Below are 23,576 nucleotides of genomic sequence, written 5' to 3'. Positions count from 1 at the left end.
TTTTTGCCTTAGCAGGAGGTTCTAGTTTTGTGTCCTGGCAGGGAAGAGAGAGGCCTGTGGGCTGAGGGCATTCCCTGGGCTGTTGGTGTTGGTACCTGCTATTGCACACACAGGTGCTAGGTCTCAAGCACCTCTCCTAGCACCCAGTCTGATCTTTATAATTTCTTTTTCCTTCCCTGAGCCCTTGTACCATCCCAAGCCAATGTCATATGTGGCACTGCAATTTTAGTTATTGTTGCCTGTTGCACATGAGACCAGGTTTTGTATAATTGTGTCTCTGTGATCCTGGGAAAGTCACAGAATTGCCCATCTTCTTATCCACTAAAAGGAGGAGCAGAAAGAAGACATGAGCTGCCTACCTTCCCAGAGAAGTTACTGCTCTGAAAGAATGTGTGTGCATGATTTAATGACTGTCCCAGAAATTTAGGGTGACCTGTATCCTGATGGTGAGGTTGCATTGCGAGATTCTGATGGAACTGATTCAGGCTGTCCAGCCAACCAAATAGCTGCCTGACCGGTTTGGCCAGTGCTGCAGCTTCCTCTTTGATGTCCATGGTGCTTGGCTATTGCCAGTTAACTACAAAGGTCAGGGTAGTCTGCACTGAACTTACCTACCCAGGCCGTCCTCTCCTGTTCTCTTCCCACCTAGTCTGTGCTGGGCCTTGACTGTTTACCCCATGTATTAGAAACAGAACTTTTGGTTTGTGTCTTCCCACCTTCCCTTGGTCAGTGCTTTGCTCCTGGCTTTCATTATTTTCACTGCTTGGGTTGATGGCTGATTGTGGGTATCTATACTGAGCCTTGGGCATCACTGTTGCTAACTTTCGCTTGAGCTGCTCTTTCTTAGGTATATGAGATTTTTTGATTGTTATGTCCCCCTCCTCTACTGTGATGTTATGATATGTGTATTGTTTTGGTGAGAATCTGTAAAATCCACTCTCTTAACAGTTATGAAATACCTGTCCCTCTAACCGTGTCATCTCTCACGTCTCACTCTTTCTTCCTCTTAACCGCCTTGCCCTCTCTGCAGGAGTTTCTTCTCCATTGACCTTTTCCTAGCTCTGATTTTTTTATTTCCCCTTGTCCCTGTGCCTTTCTACATGGACATTTCACATGCCTTAAACTTCACTTGTTTAAAAGCACACAGGATTTTCCCTTAAAACTCCATTATGCTCTCAAATTATGACCATGTTTGGTAGTCATATTCAGTTCCTCTGAAATGCACCTTGGGTATGCCTGTGTTGGTGAACGTGCTCTCTGTGGGGATACGGTAGTGAATAGGATAAGCAAGGGCCCCACTCGTGTGCATGTGTGTGCGCGTGACAGAGGTGATGAGTGAGAGTAGCAGTGTCTTGGATCCTGGGAGCTGGAGAAAGGCAATTTAAGCTGTTCTGGAATCTTTGAAAAGCTCCCCCATGAGGAGCTTTTATAACTAAACCATGATTTAGTTATAAAATCCTACTCCCCATTCCTCTGAAGTGTCTCCTTAATCTTCATCAGACCTTGGCCGTTTCTCTCATTTGCTTCTCGCCATTGTCTCTATTTATGGGCCTGTTTTTCCCTCTTAATCTAGTTTATCCCACATGCTGCTGTGAGGGGTTCTTTTCCTATCAGAGACATCATGAGGGATTTCTTGTCATGCATGTCGTATATGGTGTAATAACAGATCTTTCAGTTGGAGTTCAGGAGCCTTCCAAGATCTGGTATCATCCCAGGGAAAATTGCTTGTTAAATTAGGTAGCTGCATAAGTAGTGTTCTATTGCTAGTTAGCTGTGGGGCCAGTTTGATTGGTGGCTAAAAGAAAAACTTAGAGAATCAGATTGTCTGGATTCTGATTCCGACTTTTCGCTTCTGAGCTCCTGGTATTGTAAAGAAGTTGATAGGAGGACTCACCTGGGATTGTCAGTTACTTCCCGTGCTGACTGCAGTGGGCATTTCACATGCTCAGGGGAACAGGACACCTCAGTAGCTGCTCTGAGATTCTTCTTCTCTGATAACCATTGAACCGAACAGCCAGGGATCTTCAGCTACCTTGGATTGTAGTTTTCCTGTCCTCACTCTCCTTCTTTCTCCTTTTCCATGCTGTGCCATACTGCTCTCCTTCCTGTCTTTCCTCCTTGGACTTCTGTAAGGTGGTTCTGTTATTTACCTGCGTGGCACTTTATTCTCTTCCTTCACAGCCTGATGCACTTGCCAGCTTCTCAAAGAAGTGTGTCCCCCACCTCTACTGGAGTGGCTGTCTTTGGCTCTGGCACTTTCTTCTGCCTTCTTTCTGTAGCAGGGTTACCCTGGATGCTCCTGCCCGCCTCCAGACTCCTGCAGGAGGAGGAGCAGGTTGACTGCACAGGGCTGAGTAGGGCTTCTGTCCTGTTCCTCATCAGTCAGTTTTGCTCATTGTGTGTTGCATTGTTTGTTGAGCTAAATTTTTTTAAAATTTTTATTTCAAAGTTCATGCTGGCTCTTTTGGGGCCACCATTTCCCCAAGCCCCTTGCCTTAGACAGATGACTGAGACATCAGCCCTCTTGTGAGTAGGGGACCAGCTTACTTATCCCCTGCTCTTGATATAGGTCGTTATTATGAACCTATGTCTTAAATGTTAGAAGTTAGCCAGTGTAAACTTGTAACATATCAGCATTCCTTTATTTAAATGTTGATTTCTGTGCACTTTCTTTTCTGTGGTTTTTAGACTCATTCTCCAAGACTGATCCCACCTCCACAACCTCAGCCTCCACCTCCACCTCCACCTCCTCAGCAGCAGCCAATCAGAAGTCTGTTTCAGCAGCAGCAGCTACAGCCTCTGCTTCCCCTGCAGCACCCGCATCACCCCTCCCCGCCTCAGGGAGTGCACATGCCCCCCCAGATAGAGGCCCCAAGGATGATGCTGACGCCCCCTCCTGTGACGCCACAGCAACCCAAGAACATCCACATCAACCCCCACTTCAAGGGGACAGTGGTGACCCCTGTTCAAGGTGTGTGCTTTCTTCAGTGCTGTTGGTGATATTGTGGGTCACTGTACATCTAAAGGGACTCACCAGCCACCTCACTGGAGCCATCACTATGGCAGAGCAGTTTCATTATCAAGGTGGTTGTGTCTGTGGCTCCTTCCCCCTTCACTTAGACACATTGGCTTGATGGCCAAGTTCATTTCTTCACAATATAGATGTCTGTTTTATGACTGAGCAGAAAGTATCATCCCCGGTTCTACAAGACGTTGGAAGGGCAGGGGGTGTGTGCCCTGTGGAGGAGCACAGTGCCCGTCTCTCAGCAGCCGCGGGATGAAGGGTCGGGTGAGCGCATGCCTACGTGAAGAGAGTGGCTCTCATTAAAGTCGTTCTTTACATATTATATCATCTGTAGTTGTTTCTCCAAGTTTAATTTGTCGGAATTATTTTACTTACAGCAGCATCTGATATTGTGTGATTTCCTATTAAATTCAGCGGAAAGCTGGCAGTCGGTTAAGATGCACACTTTTTCTTTATAATATGTGAGTTAGTATTAGAACTACAGAGTGGCGAAGGTGTAAGGAAACCCAGGATGTCCTCCAGGAGTGCAGGTAGTGAAAAAGGACAGCCAGTCAGAGTTTATGGCCTGGTCCTGGAGTGCAGAGTGCAGGTGTAGCACCTGGAAGCTCTCCTGTGAGTCAGAGCGGGCGAGTAAGGTCTGCGCTGAACTCCTGGACGTTTCACCACAAATTCCAGAGCTCGTGCCACATGTTCCTTGTCTTTATTGTACCTTTGATCTTCAAGTTACACTGACTGGGGGAAAGGTAAAGCGTCCTTTTGGGTACAGGTGGGGACACTAGAAGTAGTGTTTCATTCAGCAGAGAGCCGCTGAATTTAAGAAGTCCACAGTGCTGAGCATCAATATGTGTGTATACACAGACACAAACACACCAAACCAGCATTCTCAGAGCTTTATGCAGGCAAGAATACATTAAAAATCTTTTAAAATATTCTTTCTTGATGACATCTATCTTCTCTTTGAGGATGAAGAGTAGTGCCCCATTATATTATTATTTAACCAATTTTGATGGAAGTTTAATTTGTTTGCCCAATTTTCACTATTATACTTACTATATGAATTAAAAACTTAGTAAGTGCATTAAATACATGGGATAATAGATTTGCCTAGACTGAAATATTGCAAGTTTTGAGTTCTCTTCTCACAGCGGGGACTGCAAGGCTCCAGTGAGGATGCTTTATAGACCCTGAACCTTCTGACCAGGCTTCCCTCCACACTGGGCCAAGAGCCTGCCCTGTTTCTCTCACACCTCTTGTCAGTTGCTCTCTTTTTTCTTCTCTCTCATTTTTTCTCTTTAATAAAAGAAAAATGCTGATGCTTTGTAAAAATTACCAGCTCATCAGAGACTTCTGTGTAAGATTTTGTTGCTTATAATCAGATTTCTTCCTGAAGATTTCATCTTTACTTCTTCTCATTCCTCCAGTTAAAGAAGCTTGGTATTTTTACCACATCGTTGTATTGAGATTATTTTTGAGAGCTGACATTCAAATTCAAGGTTTACAAAAGAGTACTGTGGTAGACTTGTGGTAGAGCTGGGTGTTTTATGTTTAGTACTTAATTTAAAAGTGTCCTTGTATTGACTAACAGACTTGTTATTCCCTCTTCTCCTGCAGTCAGAGGCATTCTAGTTTTTTCTTTGTTTATTCTGATCCTTTATACAGTACTACATAATCCATGTATATCAACTGTATAGAATTGGGGATCTGCATCCTCTTTTACATAAAGTCTTACAGATTGATCTGCTCTCCTTTTTCATTTCCCATTGATTGGGTTAGACTTTCAAGATAAGAAAGAACTTCTGCCATTTTTATGTTTTCTAAAATCAATTCCTGTGGGTCACATTTTTGCATTTGGTCAAGCAGTAACACATTCTATACACATTATCAGTTTAAATTCAACCTGTGCAAGTATGATAATGTGCAGAATTTCTTGAGTAATCATGGTAAATAAAAAATAGTTTATCCTAGCCCTTTATTTAAAAGTAACTTCAATCAGTTCTTAAGGTGTCTTGTTTCTGTATTTCTTTATTTGCCAGAAACAACTTCAATTAGAAGTATGCTGTATCCGGCTTTATCTGATGTGTGTTAGTTTGCTGGGGTCACCCTAACATGTACCACATCCTGGGAGCTTAAACCAGTACAAATTTACTCCCTCTCATTCTGTAGACAGGATGTCCCAGGGGAAGGTGTGGGCAGGCTGGTTCCTCAGAGGCCTCCCTGGGCTTGTGGGTGGCTATCTTTTCCCTGTGTCCACACATGCCTCTCCCTAGGCGTGTACATGTTTGTTGCTAAATTTCCCCTTCCTACAAGGGCAGTGGTCAGGTTGGATTAAAGCCCATCATAAATACCTCATTTTGCCTAAGACTTTACTTCATCACCTTAGAGGTACTGGACTTCAGCATATGAAGTTAGGGTAAAGTAGAGGGGACTCAGTTTATTTCATAGTGCCTGATCATCTAAGGGCTTCTGGGAGAGGCCTGCAGCACTTTGAGATGAAACACAGTGTGATTTGTTTGTGAAGTAGTGAGCCTTTCAAAACTAAGATCAGTATAGTGCATGAGACACTTTAAAGAGCTTAGCACATCTCATGTAGCCTCAAGGTCTGAAACTAAATCTCACTCCTTTCCTACCATGAGATGTCTTCCTTAAAAGTGATTTGAATCCTTGTCTTTCTGGCAGATTGACTGTTCTGCCTGTTTTGTTTTGTTTTTTTTAAATAGAAGTCTTGGCAGAATAGATTATTTGATGTTTTTTTGTGAGAGTGTGACCATTTTCTCCAGTTTCCAGGGTATTCTGTTTTCCTCTCCCTGCCTGCCTTATTTTCTTCCTCCCTTATCTCTTCCCTGATTCTAGTGGATCCAGATTTAAATGCATATGTGATCGTGGTAGGAAATAGACTGGAATTGATACCCTGGATTACCTGGGTAGGGATGTGGAAAACAAACTAGGTTTTGTATTTTAGAGGAACACTCTCTTCTTTTATTGAAAAATATTTTAGTTCCAAATAGTAATTCACTATTCCCATTTAAGCTTTGGCTTGTGTTATTGTGAGCTATTGTTTCTCCCTTCTCCTTTTACGGAGTTGTGAAAAGTACCAAGTTCTTACTTTACTCGTAAACCTAATGGATTATAACATGTGCAGTACACATAGCATATACTATGTATATTCATCTGCATAGGGTGTCTTCCTTTTCCAGTGGGCCTGGATGCCAGAGCCATGGTTGTAATGGGATTTGTTTTCCTTGCAGTGCCCTTGCTGCCAGTACCGAGCCAGCCGAGGCCTGCTGTGGGACCCCAGCGATTCCCAGTGAGTAGCAGCTGCTCCTTCTGCTCTGATGGGGAAGAGCACACATTCACTAAAGATATTAATACCACACATGCAAGGATTGGTAAATATTGACAGGAATCTCTGTAGTGGAAAATGTTTGTTAAAAGCTTAAGGTCAATGTTTTTTTTTTTTTTTTTTTTTTTTAAATGGAGTTAATTTTGTTTAACTGTAAAATTGTTGAATTGGGATCATCAGTGGGATTCCTTTTGCCTTAAAGAATATGAATTCTGGTTTGTTACTGCTCTATGTTAAGTGGGAAGGAAAGGTCATTGGCTTTATGTGTTGTGGGCACAAGGCGTGTATGGGGTAAGTATGCCCAATTCTAGGAAATAAAAATGAGATTTCCTTGTTTTTCAGAAGCAATGCCAAAGTCTTGAGCTCTTCATCTTATATTTCTAACTAAATATTTGCGCTTTAAAGTATATTTAAAACAAAGCGTATTCATATTTTTTCTTGCATGTACAGAGGTGTGCGTACACTTTTTCTGTACTTTCCATGATTCTGTCTGTAAGTAGAAAAAAGTCTTTTAATTGGTCATATTGATTTAAATATATACATTTTACTTCATTTGAATTTTTGGTTTGATTTGTAGGTCATTCCTGATTTTATTAAACCAGCAAATACATCTTCTTTTTAAAAACTGTGGGAGAAAAAAATGAACCAGATGATACAATTTTCAAGTCTTTTGTATGTAAACCAGAGTTTTATTTAGGCTAAGCAGTTTGATTTTCAGGAAATGTCAATATAATGGCCTGTTTGACTTTGATGCATTTATATATGTCATTTACCAAACAAGTTTAAATGAAGAACCTGCATATTTAATCAGGTGATTATTTAAATTTAACTTAGTACTAGATTTAAGGTTCCGTGTATTTGTTAGAAGCTCTCTTGATTTGTAGTCATTGTGTATGAATTCTGTGATTTCTGAAGCTGCTTCTTACTGTTCTCATTCCTATAGTTAGCTGTTTTTTTTTTCTCTTTAGAATACTTATCAAACTCTAAAAATTTGTTCTTTTCAAAAATTATTTGAGTATGGATCATTCAAAGCAGTTGTTTAAATAGCTAAAATTTTTTTTTTTTTTTAATCTTTTGGTACCAGGGATTGAATCCAGTGGTGCTTGACCACTGAGCCACCTCCCCAGGGCTATTTTGTATTTTATTTAGAGTCAGAGTCTCACTGATTTGTTTAGCGTCTCACTGTTGCTGAGGCCGGCTTTGAACTTGTAATCCTTCTGCCTCAGCCTCCCAAGCTGATGGTATTATAGGTGTGTGCCACTGTGTCCACAGTAGCTAAGTTTTATTAATGACATTACCCAAGGATAGTGTGTGATTTTAGTCCTTAGTTATACTTCTTCAGATGAAGCCGTTTATCTACTAGTTACCATAAAGCACCAACATTTTTAAGCATTATTTACCTTTTTTTAGGATTGTGAACCTCTACATTCAGATGATTATTAGACTTGTTTTCATCTTTTATTTGTACCATAGGGATAAAATGTGATGTAAAAAAGCAATGTAAGAAATAGACATTGAAGCAGTATTTGTAATTGATATTTTCATAAAAGTTTGTTCAATATAAAATTAGAAGTTATTTATAATTTTAATTGACTTATTTTTCAGTTGTGTAAAAAGGACTATATCTGATACTTTAAGGAAAAAAAACTTATAATACTACGAGACTGTTACAGGAGAATAATATAATAAAATTTTTGTAACTAATTGAACTTATTTTTAGGTTAAGAGTACTCTGAAGATGGTAAATATTGTTGAATTGCCTGTGATTGCAGAAGTTCCTGCAAGGTGTTGAGTTTTTGTTTTTGAGGTGGATAGTGTATGGTGTTAGGACATTCATGGGCTAGAAATTAGCTGTGTACATAATTTGAGGAAATGTTCAGTGTTCACCACTTTTTGGTTCGGGTTGCACCTGTCTTTTAAGCCCTGTCTGCTAGATCTTAATGCTAAGTTTCTGGAACTTGTGCTGTGGAAAATGCAGTGCTTGACTTCTATAATCATTCTCCTTTGGAGAAAACGACCAAATGTGGAGCCTGTTCAAAAAATACAGTAGAGGTACAGTGTTTTATAAAAGTCCCCATCAAAGCACTGTTTGAGATGGAGACCAAACTCTATAGTTTGCTTCCTGTCATTTTACTTCAGCCAGATCTTTGTTGGATAACCTTCCCCCCACCTTTAAATTTAGTTGCTGTGAATGTAGATTTGATTTTTGTAAACATTTAACAAGGTTCTACTTTATACCAAGTGCTCTGCATAGTGCTATTCCCTAAACTATAAAATAAGCCAAACATAATTAAACAGAGCCTAACATATCTTAAACTCATCTTCATTTGAGTAAAGTTATTGAAATAGTGAAGACAGTCCTGTGGCTTAACAAAGCCCACTAGGGAGACTTCCTGCTGGCCACACACTCTGTAGGCTCTGTCCTGGTCCTTGTCTGTAGTATCTCTATAGTAGAGAGAGGTTCAGGCAGTACTCACTACACGGAGTTTTGCTATATAAAATGACTGTAGGAACACACACATAAATAGATAAAACATTCAAGTTGGGAAGCCTAACATGAAAGTCATCATAGAGTCTGTTTGACTCTGTTAATTTCCTTGCATAGCTTTTTTTTTCCCCCTACATAAAATTGGATTTGAATTCAGAAGTCTTTGTGCCAGTCTTTAATTAATTTATCTATCTATCTATTTATTTTTTACGTGCATGACAATAGTGTAATGCATTACACTCATTATTACCCATTTACAGCACAATTTTTCATAACTCTGTATATAAAGCATGTTCACACCAAATTATTTCATTATACATGTACTCTTTTTTTGCATTACAATTCTTAATATACATATATACCACAATTTTTCATATTTTATGCCAGTTTTTAATGAAGTTGGTGGTTAAGCAAGAGAAGGTTCATTGTGATGTTGTCTTCCCACCTTAGCCCCTTCAAACTCACGCTGCTCTGAGGACAGCTGCTGTGCTGCAAAATTTCACACAGACCACACATAGGGTTCTTCCTATCCTTAGAGGTGTGAATTTACTCCTGTTTCTGAACAGAGTCCCAGTCTTCCTCTACTCAGCGGTGCAGGCTTTGCCAAGTGCCTTTAGCCCAGAAGGTGTGAACATAGAGTTATTGGGTAAATGTGCACAGGCATTTAATATTGAGTTATCTTGCTATTTATTATCTTGTTATTTATTAGAAGCTCCACTTAGAAATTATGTATTATAATCTATATTTTTTACTTCTTTTGTTGTTTTCGAGGACACATAGTGAATTTGCACAGTAGAGCTACATCCTGCATACTGACCTCAACAAGAATCCAGCTTTCTATCCCCGTGAATAAAGAGAGAAAGAGCAGACCATAGGCAGAAGTAGCACTAGATTTCTTTTCTTGGGTATAGGGACAGAAGCACAGGGTCTCCATACCACTGACCCACATCCTCAGCTTTTTTTATTTTGAGGTAGGATCTCAGTGAGGTGCCCATGCTGGCCTTGATTTTTTTCATTCTCCTGTCTCAGCCTCCAGAGTAGCTGGGATTGCAGGCATGGCCACTGTGCCCAGCCATAGATTTCCAAATCTTAAAGGGTCTTAGAGGAAGAATCTGGCACTTGTGCTAAGATGTTCCTTCTTTTCCCCAGCAGTGGTAGACTTTACTTGCTTGAAAGTCAATCATGTGAAAATATTAGATATACTTGGTTTATAACTAATATGTCTACACAGTTTCTTTTTTTTTTTTTAAAGAGAGAGAGAAAGAGACAGACAGAGAGAGAGAGAGAGAGAGAGGGAGAGGGAGAGAGAATTTTATTATTTATTTTTTAGTTCTCGGCGGACACAACATCTTTGTTGGTATGTGGTGCTGAGGATCGAACCCGGGCCGCATGCATGCCAGGCGAGCACGCTACCGTATGAGCCACATCCCCAGCCCTCTACACATTTTCTTAAGTGACATTGCCTCCAGATCTACCCCAAACCCCACACTTAGATGGAACTCAGGCCCTGCACATGCTAGGCAAGCCCTTTGCCACTGAGCTATACCTCCAGCCCATGCCTCCAGTTTTTTAATTAACAGTGATAGAGAACTGTAGGTAACCTAATATCAAACACTTTTTCATGCAATTACTTAACATGTTAAAATAATATTATTTTCATTATATTTTTTAAATTCAAATCTTTGGCCAAAATAGGTATTCTAGGCTATGCTTGATGTAGTGAAATAAAGTTTTATTTTTTGTTATGAATGTTATTGAATTGAATAAACGATTTCTAAAACAAAGTTTTTTGAATGTCAGAGTCACATGTCATAAGAAAAGAATCCTTATTTTTTATCATTTTGTAAGACATTGCTTTAGCTCTTGGCACATGGGGGAATGCTGCGAAGCACTTCATAATTTAGGCTTCCCGCTAATAATTACATTTGTGTACTTAGTTTTAGTTACAGATCCAGCCATACTGCTGAACTCTGAACTCTTTCTTACCTTTTATTTCCAATGGCCATTTTTTTTCAAATCAGCTAAAATCTCTTTTGCAAATATAAATTATATCTCAATTGATAACCCCATCAGTTTTGATTCTCATTTGATTCATACCAGAATTTTAATCTTCCTGATATAAAATTATTGGTAGTGGCAGCACAGGGTTCACAGGCCCTCCTTTTTAGTTCCTTGCCATGGCTAGTCTTTCTGTCTGGCTTCCACCCCCCACCAGGCTACTCTTTGTGTTCATGTGGGGACCTCTGAATGTAATTTCACATACCATTTGTTTTTGTTTTATAGGGAAGAAGGAATGGGGTAGCTAGTCTACCTTAATCACAGTCAGGTTGTTTTTCATTCTGAATGCTTTTTGTTTTATACATTAGAACTCTAATTTGTTTTCTTTCTCAAGGGTTGTCCCTGATAGTTTGTCATTGATATGAAGTATAAGTCCTTTTCTTATTTGTGTATTTTCCAGTGTTTGTGTGTTTTCCAGTGTGTGTTTGTCCTCAAAGAGATGTTGTTTTTAAAGTTTGCTCACTTAAAGTGACTAAAATGTCAATTGTTGGAATATTTTAAAGTGTTGCTTTGAGATTTTGCCAGTCTAGTTTTTTTTTTCTTTCTTTCTTTTTCTTTCTATTTCAGTACAATTGCTGTTTTTTGTGGACAAATCACAAGTTATCCACATTTTAAAGGTCCTTATCTCTAGGGTATCTTAAAACCAAATCAGTCCTTTGATTGGATAAATGATATTTTTGTTAGCCAGTTAAATACCAAGTAGTTTGGCATTAAATAATTTCTTAGTGCTCTTAGTTTAAACTAAAAATGAAAATTGTGTTTAAAAGACTACTGTGCTTTTAAAATTGAATTAGTCTTCTTAGTCATTACATTATTACTCAGATGAACCCAGCAGATGAGGTTGGCCTATGCCTTTGCTCTGTTGATGCAGCATGGACGGGAGTTGGGCTGCACTGTGGTGTGTGGTATCAGGTGGTGGTGACTGACGCTCGCTGGATGTGCCTTAAACGCCATTTCATGCAAATCATGTCTGATGAGACTGCTGCATCAAATCAGATTTTTTTTCTGTTGATAGGCCTTGCAGATGAGCATCCAGACTTTGTTCTATCCAGGAAAGAAAGTCTTTCTTTGAATTCTTGCTGTTTTTACAACATGCCTGCAGTGCCTTGTAATTATTAGCACTTAAGATAGGGGAGGAATGATGGGCATTTTTTCTTATCAAATCTATTGAGTAGTAGCAGAATGTGGTGGGAGATTCTTCCAGCTGTCAAATGTTGTCAGGCTTGCAAAGAAAGAATGCAGTTTAAAATGCAGGTGACATAATACCCAACATCCTCCACTTGCTTGTGGGTTTCTGATTAATCATGATTACCATACATTATCATACCATCAAATTTAATCATATCAATGAATTCCCATCTGCAGCAGTAACAGGAACAGCTAAACACTGTGGTAACAGCTATTAAAAAAGGTGGTTGATCAAATTCAGTAACCCTTTACTTTGACTTGCTGCTGTCAGCTCACATTGTATGTGTTGGGTGGAGATAGGACTGACTAAAGGCCACACTGGAGGCCAGAGAAGACCCATCCAAGTCTCACAGAACTGGTTTTCTTGTGGAAAAACTGTTGGAATCATTGAGCTACTCTGTAAAAAGGTATGTGTTAAATTATTTTGTTCACTTTTCAGTAAGTGAAACTATTTAGTTGACAGCAACATCTCCATAAATCCTCTTTGGTCATACAGTGCCATGTAGATGGCCATCTGCAATTTAAGAATTCCGTCTGTGAATGTGGGACAGTAACACAGAGTTTTGAAATCCTTCTTCCTGTGCCAAGGAGATCTCTCTGGTCAGTTTTTCATATTAGATCCTACAGAACACACCCCTTTTTAAATTTTGTTTTAACATTTGTTTTCCTGGGAGTTTTTGAAGACCCAGAAATCTGATTAGATGTATTATTTAGATTAAACTTTGAAACAGGTCCTTGAAAGTATCAAAAGGCATTTCTTTCAGAAGATCAGAATTTTTCTCACTTAGCAGTCCTTTTAGTGATCTGATCTGGTCTGTGATTCCGACCGTTGCTTACAGTTTTGTGATCGCCACAGTGAGGATAGAAGACAGACCCATCACCCCCAAGAGTCCATGCTGGTCTTCCACAGACCCTAACGACCCTTGAGTGCTTCTGTTCCTGCAGTTCTGTGGTAGGAGTGGGTCTTACAGTGTGTTTCTCTGCCTGCTCCTCTTCTGGAGCAGAAGCACCTGAGGCCCTTTTCTTTGCATTTCTTCAATAGTTGACATCTGCGTGCTGCTATTCTAGTACATGGGTGCCCATTTACTAGAACATTGTGAGGGACATTGTCAGTGCCTAGGAGTGGGACTGAGAGTCTTGTGTGCACAGAGGGGAATCTTAAACTCTGCTTTAAGTTGGTCTGCTGATAGTACTGCTTTGCTTTGTAAATGGACTCCTTGTTTTGACTATACAGAAGCAGGTTTCCTGAACCATGTATCAGTGAAGATCCAAGATACATGTAAAGATGATGGAGTGCCCACTGTGTTTCAGATGTTGTGCAGGGCTTGTGTTCAGCAGCCTTATGAAGCAGAGTGGTTGTTACTTTACCCATTTCACAGATTGAGAAGCTGAGTCATAGGAAAACTGATTGCTTTGGTTCATAAAATTCCAGGGGATAGAGTTGGAACTAAGGCTCTCTTTTATGCTGTACCCTCTGCCTGAGTACTAAAATGAACTGCAGTAAACTAAGGGAAAAAATCAAGAAACTGGATCAGACTGACTAACACGCCATGTGGGAGATCTGCTAAGTGGGCCTGTTGTGAGGAGCATGTTGGGACATTGTAGGAATGTAGGGCTTCGCATTTTGTGAAGGAATGTGAGTGATCATTAGTAGCTTTGGCAGAAGTGATATTTTGTACTACAGAAAAGCTTCTTGGCTTGTAGTGAGTGCTCCGGTCTCCTGTTTTAACCAGTAACATTGTCTTCATGTATTTAAATCATGAGGTCCCCATCCACCCACTCCCCCGCCCGCCACATGAAATCTGGTACTTGGCATTGGATATGTCCTTCTTCAAAACATTAAGTGTGTATCTCTAAAGATGAAATTATCTTCCAGGAAAATGAATGTAGGTATTTAAACCAGGCACAACCCAAAAGAAAAAAAAATTATGGAGAATGCTGAGATAAGAGGATTAACATATTGTGATAGAGGGTTGTAATTTTAATTATGTGAGGGGTCACTAGTGGTCTTTATTCTTCACATTTAACCCATTTAATCAGAATTAACTGAGAGGTCTTCTTAAGTGTCAATTGATTTCTTACGTAGTTCTTTGCATTTTAAGTGAGATTAATAAATGAAAACATAGAGGAAGGTTGTAATTTATTGAGATTCATGAAGTTTCAATGACATTGTTAAGGTATTTAATTAGTCGTATTAAAATATACAGACTGACCCTTTTAGGGAAGCTGATAAGTCACATCATAGCTGTTAGAGCCTTTATATTCTTGGCTTTGTATGATTAACTTTGTGCCGAGCAATTTATGCAAAGTTTCCTCTTTATTTTTGTGACTGAAGTTATCAGTTCTTCCTGAATAGGATTAATATAGATAGCATCATGTAATTAACAAGAGATGCAAAAAAGGGAAGTATGGTCTGCGTAAGAATTATATGGGGGAGAGTGATAATTCCTTACCTTGGCGTTTTAAAGGGATATAAAGAAAAGCGAATTATTTGAAAGGATTGAAGTATTTTATTTCAAAAGGTAGAATGGCATTAGTATTAAAAAGTTCTGTTAAATGAAGTAGTTACAACTAACAGTCTTAAAATAATTTTGCATTTGCTAGAAGAAATTTGTATGCTTTATTGTTCTTTACCACCTGTGGCATGTGAGATATTGCTAAAGGAGGGAGGGATCCCGTCAGGAGATGCTCTTTGTGGTGGACATTGGCTTCAGAAACTGGGTTCTGTGGCATTACTTGAAGACTCACTGTATCAGCAGAGCACTGAAAAGAGTCTGAAAGTACAAGGTCTTATCCTGAGCTGTCATTCATTGATGATAGACCTTGGACTGGTCACTTTTAACTCTAAACCCTTTAAGGTGTCAGAGCTGCATCACCAGCTGCTGCAAAGGCTGTCCTGGCTGATGGGTGCTGCTTCTCTGAGGACTGCTGGACAGTGGGGAGAGAAGCTGTTCCCGTGGCTCACTGGCCCCAGCTCATGACTATTAGGACTTGTGGTCCTGGGAGATGGTTGGAAGAGAGCAGTTGTTTATCATGACACTTTAAAGGTTGGAAATGATTTTTCGTGTGATTTTGGATAGATGCTAGTTTTCCTGTTTTAAGCTAAAACTTCATAAAAACATGTTTTTCATTTAAATTCCTCTAATTTTTAAAGTGTGTAACAGCATGTCCTTCACTCATAACAGGGACTCCTTTAACAGAGACTGGGCTTCTGTCAGGCTGGGTGCCACCTTTCTAGCAGCTCTGTGCGTTTCCCATTTCCCAACAGAAATTGTTTTGGTGAATTGTATTTGTTTCTGTTGTGCTTATCTGTTTGAAGCCTCATTTTTGTCCCCTTCCTGGAAAGAAATCTAGTCGAGCATACATGCATACAATTTAAGAGAACGGTCTGTTTCACAGAAGAGAGTTTTTACTCAGGGCCACAGTCGTTTGTTTGTATTGGAGGCAGTGCAATCAGCAAACCTCTCCACAATCCAGAGATCACTCTGTGTCACACTAAGAAACAACATTTAATCATATTTTTTAAATAACACAAAACCTTTGATTGCTGATTTGTTGTCATCCAGAAAGTTCTGAAGATTATTTTAAAACATGTTTAGAAGTGTTTGTGCAGATGAGGATCTCTTATCTGAGATGGTTGGAACCAGAGTGTTTTAGATTTCAGTTTTTCAGATTTTGGAATATTTGTTATGGACTTTGCTCATTGAGCATCCCCAGTGTAAAAATTTGAAATCTGAAATTGTTCTGAAATCTGTAAAGTTGATGTTGATGGCTCAAAGAGTTTTAAAAATCAAAAAAGTTTCTGAATTTTGAATTAGGGATGCTCAGAATAATGTTGAAATGCAAAAGTAAAGACGGAGTACTCCTGCTGTATTTTATACATAGAACATTTAAGTTCCTGTGAAGTGCAGTATTGGTTCTGGTAGATAGGAGCACATGCATACCATTGATTTCACATTAAAAGTGAAAATATTTTTAAATGGAAGGTAAGAATTTGTCCATGAAAGAAAGTAGCCAGATCCATTGAAACTCTTCTTGCATATTTAATATGTAACTGCTTGATAAACCCACGTTGTTAGGAACACTTTTTCTAGCATCTTATCTAAGTGGAAATATTAAAGAATGTTGAACTAAAGCATCATTAGCAGTGAAGTCTAAAATTAATATTATGATAAAATGCGTGCATTTATTACTGGTAAAAAACCATTTTAGTGTGTGTTTTTTGATATGTATTTCCACTTTTTAGCCTCCCATTCCTCCTAAGATTTGCTGTTAGGTAGTACCTTAGAGTGAGAAATTATGCCCCAGTTTAGACTTTGGCACAGTGAGGGTTTCCTCCACATCACCTAAAGTAGTAAAAAAAAAAAAAGCTGCAAGAATTTGAGCTTTGGACCTTTCTCTTCCCCTTCTTTTAAGCACAGTGTCACTTGCCTATAATCCTAGTGACTTGGGAGGCTGAGGCAGGAGGATCTCAAGTTCGAGGTTAGCCTCAGTAGGTTAGCGAGGCCCTAAACAACTTAGTGAGGCTCTGTCTCAAAAAATAAAGAGATGGGGATGTGGCTCGTGGTTAAGCACCCCTGGGTTCAATCCCCAGTATCAAAAATAAATAAATAAGTTTCTAATATTTGTGGTTTCATTAAGATGCCATAATTTGTTCTAACCCTGACTTCTTAGTTAGCTGGCAGTCATCTGGGAGTGTACGGTTGTTGCTGCATGTTCTTGCAGTGCCTCAGGTTGAGTAGGGTCAGGCAGGCTTGTAAGGGGGTGGGAGGGGGTGGCATCTGAAAGAGTTATGTCCTCTGTTACACACCGAGGACGTGGGGAACCATTAATTGTGTCAGTAGTAAGTGGCAGACAAGGCATTTGATTTTTAAATTCATGAGAAGGAAGCATGGTTTCTAAAAGTTGAGAAATATTAAGTACTTTTGCTTTGTCTCTTTCTGTGGTAGCATGTAGTTATTGAAAATGTTAATCTGTAAGAACTTGTTTGAATTTTTTATCCAAAGGAATCCGATTGCATAATACTTTCTGTTGTTATAATTTGACTTCTTAACATGCATGTTTTTCTGTTATATTAGAGACTGTGGACTTTTGTTATGGTACAAATTGAATTTCTTTTCTTTTTTTTGAAGTAAAGCAGCTTCATAACTGTCGTTTATGGTTGTGTTAAATAGATAGCAGAAAATAGCATCTTTGAGAAGATAAATGTCATGAATGTCCAAAGTAGACATTTAGTCTTTTGGATTAATGGGAAAGAAGGTCAATAATTGCATGAATTTCAGTAAGCTGAAAAATAATATTCTGTAGTGCTATAATAATATTAAAATCTTGAATTAATTTTTTGATGCCTTTTTTTTTTTTTTTTTGTCCTGGGGATTAAACCCAAGGGTGCTTTAGTACTGAACCACACATTCCCAGCCCTTTTTGTTTTTTTAATAATTTGAGACGGGGTTTTCCTATGTTGTGGAGACTGTGCTTGAACTTGCAATCCTCCTGCCTCAGCCTCCCAAGTATCTAGGATTACAGGCGTGGCCATTGCACCCAGTTTTCATTTTTGACTGTTGCATTATAGTAGAATCACTTACTTTGTAACATGTCATTTATATATATATGTATGTGTGTGTGTGTATTGATATTTCTGTATGCCTACATACACACACACACATATACACACACAGAAGCAGGCTGACCCCTGGAGATAATTAGTTGACAGTTCCAAAGGAAAGCTTGGAACTGTATACATTTCCGAAGATTACAGGATGTTTTTCTATCTTTCACTTTTTCCTCATTGTTTTCTTTAGGGCCCTCCGGAATTCCCACAGCACACACCTGGACCTGTTCCCAACAGTTTCAGCCAGCCCCCACGACTTCCTCTCCAGGACCAGTGGAGAGCTCCACCCCCACCGCAGGAGCGAGACCCTTTCTTCTTGGGAGGTACACAGGAGTGCTGGCTGGCATGGGGACATGATGGAGGCGTCATTGATGATGCAATTGAACAGTCACTGTTAAAACCAACCTTCACCCCTAGTGGGCGGTTGTTAGAGCCACAGGCCTTTAAGCTGTGGCAGCTGTGCCTGCCATTTTAGATGTTACAATCAGACAGTATTGGGTATCTGAAATGTGAAAATCTCACTCAAAGAAGGGAAGTGTTCATAGAAAATGACCCACAAAGCAATCCAGAAATAAGAGGCAAAAGCTAGCCAGGTGCTGTGGTACACGCCTTTAACCCCAGTGGTTTGGGAGGCTGAAGGGGGAGGCTTGCGAGTTCAAAGTCAGCCTCAGCAAAAGTGAGGTACTGAACAACTCAGTGAGACCCTGTCTCTAAATAAAATACAAAATAGGGCCGGGGATGTGGATCAGTGGTCGAGTGCCCCTGAGTTCAATCCCCAGTACCCCACCACCACCCCCCACAAAAAAAAGAAGCAAGATCTAGAATTCTTTCTAAATGTTCATACTCTGTCACTATTTGTCATTTTTGTCCCAGGTAAGAAAGTTCATAAAACTGGTCTTCTGAGAAGTGCATGATCCGTTTGACCTGAAGGTGGTGTTGTACTCCTATTCAGTTTCAGGTGAACCACGGTTCCCCAGTCATCTTTTCTTGGAGCAGCGAAGTCCCCCTCCACCACCGCCTCCACCCACACTTCTGAACAGCAGCCATCCTGTTCCTGCTCAAAGTCCCTTACCATTCACTCAGCCCGGACCAGCGTTTAATCAGCAAGGACAGCAGCCAGTGTTCCCGAGAGAGAGGCCCGTAAGACCAGCCCTGCAGCCCCCAGGTCCAGTGGGGATCCTGCACTTTAGCCAGCCAGGGTCAGCAGCCACCCGGCCTTTCATTCCTCCTAGACAGCCCTTCCTGCCTGGCCCAGGACAGCCGTTCCTGCCCACGCACGCCCAGCCAAACCTTCAGGTATGCACATGGACCAGCCTTGGGGGAACCAGTCTATGCTGCAGGGGAGGAGTGCTGTTTCAGATTTTCACTGTGGTCTTTAAAGAGTAAGGTTGTTAGTGTTAAATGTACCATTTACTAAACTCTCTTGATGATACTGTTATCTCCTGAAATACTAGGAGAAATGGAAAAATGTGTCATTTGGGGGGAGTCGGAAATGTCACTGTTAGGAGTTTTTTTTTTTTTTTTTTTTTTTAAATAAATATCTTTATTTTGTTTATTTATTTTTATGTGGTGCTGAGGATCGAACCCAGGTCTCACACATGCTAGGTGAGCGCTCTACCGCTGAGCCACAACCCCAGCCCTACTGTTAGGAGTTTTTATGTTTTTATTTTATTTTATTTTATTTTTAAATGACTTTTTTTTTCTTCTTTAGAGAGAGAGAGAGAGAATTTTTAATATTTATTTTTTAGTTTTCGGCAGACACAACATCTTTGTTTGTATGTGGTGCTGAGGATTGAACCCGGGCCGCACGCATGCCAGGCGAGCGCACTGCCTCTTGAGCCACATCCCCAGCCCCTGTTAGGAGTTTTTAAAAGATGTTCTTCAATAAAATTAGAACATGTTTTGATAATACAGTTGGTCATCTTTATAAGATGTCTTGAAAGATTTACCAGTGTAAATAAAGTGCTTTGTAAAATTACGTTCCCATACTAGATAGTGGGAAAAACCCCTTGGGAAGAAAACAGTGTTGGTGTTGACTCAGTATTTGGCAATCTCATATGCCCTCTGCTGGTAGGTGTTTCCTGAGCTGGAGGAAGTATTTGTGGCATCTTTCTTATCCTGTGATTTCTTCTTGGATTTTGTGTTTATCATTAGAACATACAGTGATGGTCCAACTTAGTTAACCACTTAGAAACAGGGGATCTGTGTCTAAGCCAAGAGGAAAGTGATTGTTATCTAAGGTGTTAACAGAGGTTGAGGTGGTTTTTAAATTTTTATTTTAATGAAAAAATAAAATTAATTCTTCTCTATTGCAGAAATATTAGAATATAGATAAGTTTGAGTAAAGGAAATTAAACAATCCTGTTTCTGAGAAATGGCTGCCATGAACATTTCCTTTTTTTTTTTTTTTCCTGGTACTGAGTGTTGAACCCAAAGGGTGCTCTGCCTCTGAGCTACACCCCAGTCCTTTTTTTATATTTTATTTTGAGATAGGGTTTCTCTAAGTTGCACAGGCTGGCCTTGAACTTTCGATCTTTGCCTCAGCCTTGTGAGTTGCTGGGATTACAGGTGTGTGCCCATTGCACCTGGCGCCATGAACATTCTCATGTATACATATACATTTTTTTTTTTTCAGTTTTTTTGAAGCAGTGTGTCCTCATCCCTGTGCTTTCCTCCCAGCTCCCATTGCACTTCAGTGAATCGTCTTTCACTACTGCACGTGACCTTGGTGCACAAAGCTGCCTTTTACACTGATGCTGATTTTGCCCGCTTCTGTTGGTTTCAGAACTTTAGTATAATATTGGAGGTTCTGTGTTTGCTTGCATCCTTAGTTACTTCCTTCACATAAATTCTTGGAATTCTTGGTAGAAAGGATTTAGGTCAAAAGTACATTTAGCTGTTATGATAGTAGCTGTTGATCATTATTGCACTTAGAAGACAGCATTACCTTCCAACAAAGCCAAAGTGAAGCCTTGGCACCATGTAACGTTTGTTTCTCAAGATGGGATTTTAAGAGGACAGTTGATTGGGGTGTAGCTCGTTTATCTGTTTGTGAATTGCTGTTTCTCCTTGTCTTGAACTGGAAGGGGCCATTGCATCCTCCATTGCCGCCTCCTCATCAGCCCCAGCCCCAGCAGCAGCAGCCCCAGCAACAGCCCCAGCACCATCAGCACCAGCCCCAGCACCATCAGCACCAGCCCCAGCACCAGCCCCCACTCCAGCCCCAGCTCCAGCCTCCGCACCAGCCGCCTCCCCAGCACCAGCCGCCTCCCCAGCACCAGCCACAGCACCAGCCGCAGCAGCACCAGCATCACCACCACCTTCCTGCCCCTCCGCCTCCTCTGATGCCCATGTCTCAGCCTCAGTTCAGGCCCCATGTGCAGACTGCTCAGCCCCAACCCAGCAGCAGCCGGATGCAGTGTCCCCCACGCCAGGGGCTGCGGCACGTGAGTATCCAATGGCATCTTCACTGTGGCCTCCTAGGGTATTTTTTGAGAACTCAAGAGGCATAGTTGTTGAGTTAGGTTATTTTCCAGTTCTGATTTAAATTAACAAGTATGTCATACATTTTTCTGAAGTGAACACTTAGGAAATTGTTTTCTTGAATACAGAAATTAATGACTTATCCCTTTTATACACCTTAAAGAGTGTGTTAACTGATTTTGTCCCATCGTCCCAGATGTGGGACACTTATGAAAACACAAATTGAGCAATAGATGCACCACTTACGGTAACTTTGAAATAATTGTTTTTAGGCATCTATTTTTTTTTTGAGATAAGTAATAGACGAATGATTGAAAAATATTTTAAAATTTATTTTGAGAATGGCATGAACTTTATTGCAAAAGTCACTTCTAAGTAAAATCATATGTATGTAACTGGTAAGTAATAGAAGAAATGTTCTCACTAAAATATTTTTTAGAACTAGGTTGTCATTTTTCTAAGAAGGCACTGCATTTCAGATTATCAGTGGTGGAAAAGAGCTATCCTATAAATAGGACACTGGGACAAAGCCTGTTGCATCCTGCATACCCATGTGAGTGCTCTGCCTGGATGGCGGCATCTAAACCAGTCACGTCATGGGAAACCAACAAGTCACTGTCAAAAAATTATAATGTAACCCTTCATTTGACCAAAAGTAATTGTTGAAGAGAACATGGAAGTCACTTCTTTGTATTTTATGTAATGTTTGCTTAGTGTCCTATTTATAGGGTGGCTTAATTATCTATAAAGGATGTCTGATCTATTGTCCTGGTGTCTTATTTCTAGGACTGTCTGCAGTTCTGTTCTTAGTGGTGATGAAGGACCTCTATGGTTATGGTTTTCCAACCTATTTTAATATACCTGTATCATTGAAATATTTGCAGATTTGAAAACTTGGGACTTAGTAGATTTTAATATTGGCTTCAGCATCTTTTGTATCTAGGTATTTCTGTGGTAATAGATGTTAATTAAAAGGCATATAACTTTAGAAAATACTTTTGGGTGTTGGTCATTTTACCTTGATCAGTGACTTAATTTTGATGCATAGATTGCCTCTTTGGGCTGTAAACAGATAAGTAAATGAATTCAGGAAAAATGTTGTAACTATCCTGCCACCAGGGGACTTCTCAGGTTCCTGGGAATACAGTGGTGAACAGAAGAGACAGATCTCTGCCTTCAGGGAACTTATATTCATTTGTGGGAAACTCCCACACATTTCTTTGTCAAGGACTTTGACTAAATACTTGATTCCTTCCCTGTTCCACATTACATTTTGGTGACTTAGTAGAAATGGTTTCCTTGAGGATTACTTGAGGCAGACAAAGTGCTTGAAAGAGTTGTGTTGGAAGTGTTGGCCCTCCATACTGAAGCTGCAAGCCACATCACTTGATGTGGTTTCTACACTAAGCAGGATGCTGTTAGTCTGTGGGCACGTAGGCTGCCTTGAACAGTGTGAGCCCTTGGCATCAGAGGCTGAGCTGCCTTTGTGCATGGGGGAAAATAACTGGCCAGAAGAGATGCCTCTTACCGGTGAGGATGCCCTGTCATGTTTGCACTGAGTCATGTGTTCAGCCACATTTCCAGTTGTAATCAGAGTCTGTTTTTTCTTGCGATAGAATGCAGCATCTCAGAATGTAACCAAGCGGCCCATGCAGCAGATGCAGCCCACTGCTCCCAGAAACAGTAATTTGCGAGAGTTACCCATCGCGCCATCACACGTAATAGAAATGAGTAGCAGTCGCTGCTCCTCCACGCCTGCAGCTCAGGTGAAGCCGATCAGCACGTCCCCACCCACAAGGGCTGTGGTGGCTTCCAGGAACTCACAGGCGAAGACAGAAGCAAAAGTCAAGCCAGTGAGCCCTGTGGCTCAAACTAAGGAAGAAGCAAAACCAGAAACAGAGGTGGGACATTTTCCTTATTAAAAAATACTTGGTCAGGGCTGGGGTTGTGGCTCAGAAATAGAATGCTCACCTGGCATTCGTGAGGTACTGGGTTCAATCCTCATCACCACATAAAAATGAAATAAAGTTATTGTATCCACCTACAACTAAAAAATAAATATTAAAAAAAAATACTTGGTCAAAGAGGAAGCTGTGTAATCAGCTCATTCATTCATTCAGAGTGTTAGTCACAAAATCTTCCCAGCTTCTTGTCCTCTGCCTGCTGGGTCCTTCTTTGAAGCCTACTAGCATGTTCAGAGAAGATACACTTTTATTCTCCCTGGCTTACAATATTAGACTTCTTGTATTTGTACATTTGTCATTCATTATATAGAGTCAACTTATACTAGGGCTCACGAGTTTCTTTAAAGTGCATAAATATTCTGTAAGTATTTTAGGCTGTATAGTACACACTGTCATAATTACTCAACTCTGCTATTTAG

General features: G+C 40.2%; 1 protein-coding gene across 5 annotated transcripts in view; it reads left to right on the top strand.

The window, feature by feature from the left end:
* Window positions 1–23,576, top strand: part of Rbm33 (RNA binding motif protein 33) — a 94,367-nt gene that overhangs the window by 45,886 nt on the left and 24,905 nt on the right. For all 5 annotated transcript variants that reach the window (XM_076831348.2, XM_076831330.2, XM_076831339.2 and 2 more), the window contains 6 exons: window positions 2,689–2,971; window positions 6,271–6,329; window positions 17,901–18,033; window positions 18,663–19,006; window positions 20,797–21,156; window positions 22,810–23,094. In XM_076831348.2, the coding sequence (XP_076687463.1) occupies window positions 2,689–2,971; window positions 6,271–6,329; window positions 17,901–18,033; window positions 18,663–19,006; window positions 20,797–21,156; window positions 22,810–23,094 (1,464 nt within the window). The remainder of the gene's footprint in view (window positions 1–2,688; window positions 2,972–6,270; window positions 6,330–17,900; window positions 18,034–18,662; window positions 19,007–20,796; window positions 21,157–22,809; window positions 23,095–23,576) is intronic.

The sequence above is a fragment of the Callospermophilus lateralis genome, chromosome 1 (genome assembly GCF_048772815.1).
Source record: "Callospermophilus lateralis isolate mCalLat2 chromosome 1, mCalLat2.hap1, whole genome shotgun sequence".
NCBI lineage: Eukaryota > Metazoa > Chordata > Mammalia > Rodentia > Sciuridae > Callospermophilus > Callospermophilus lateralis.
The sequence above is the reverse complement of the archived record's forward strand: the minus strand, read 5'-3'. Positions and strand labels throughout refer to the sequence as shown.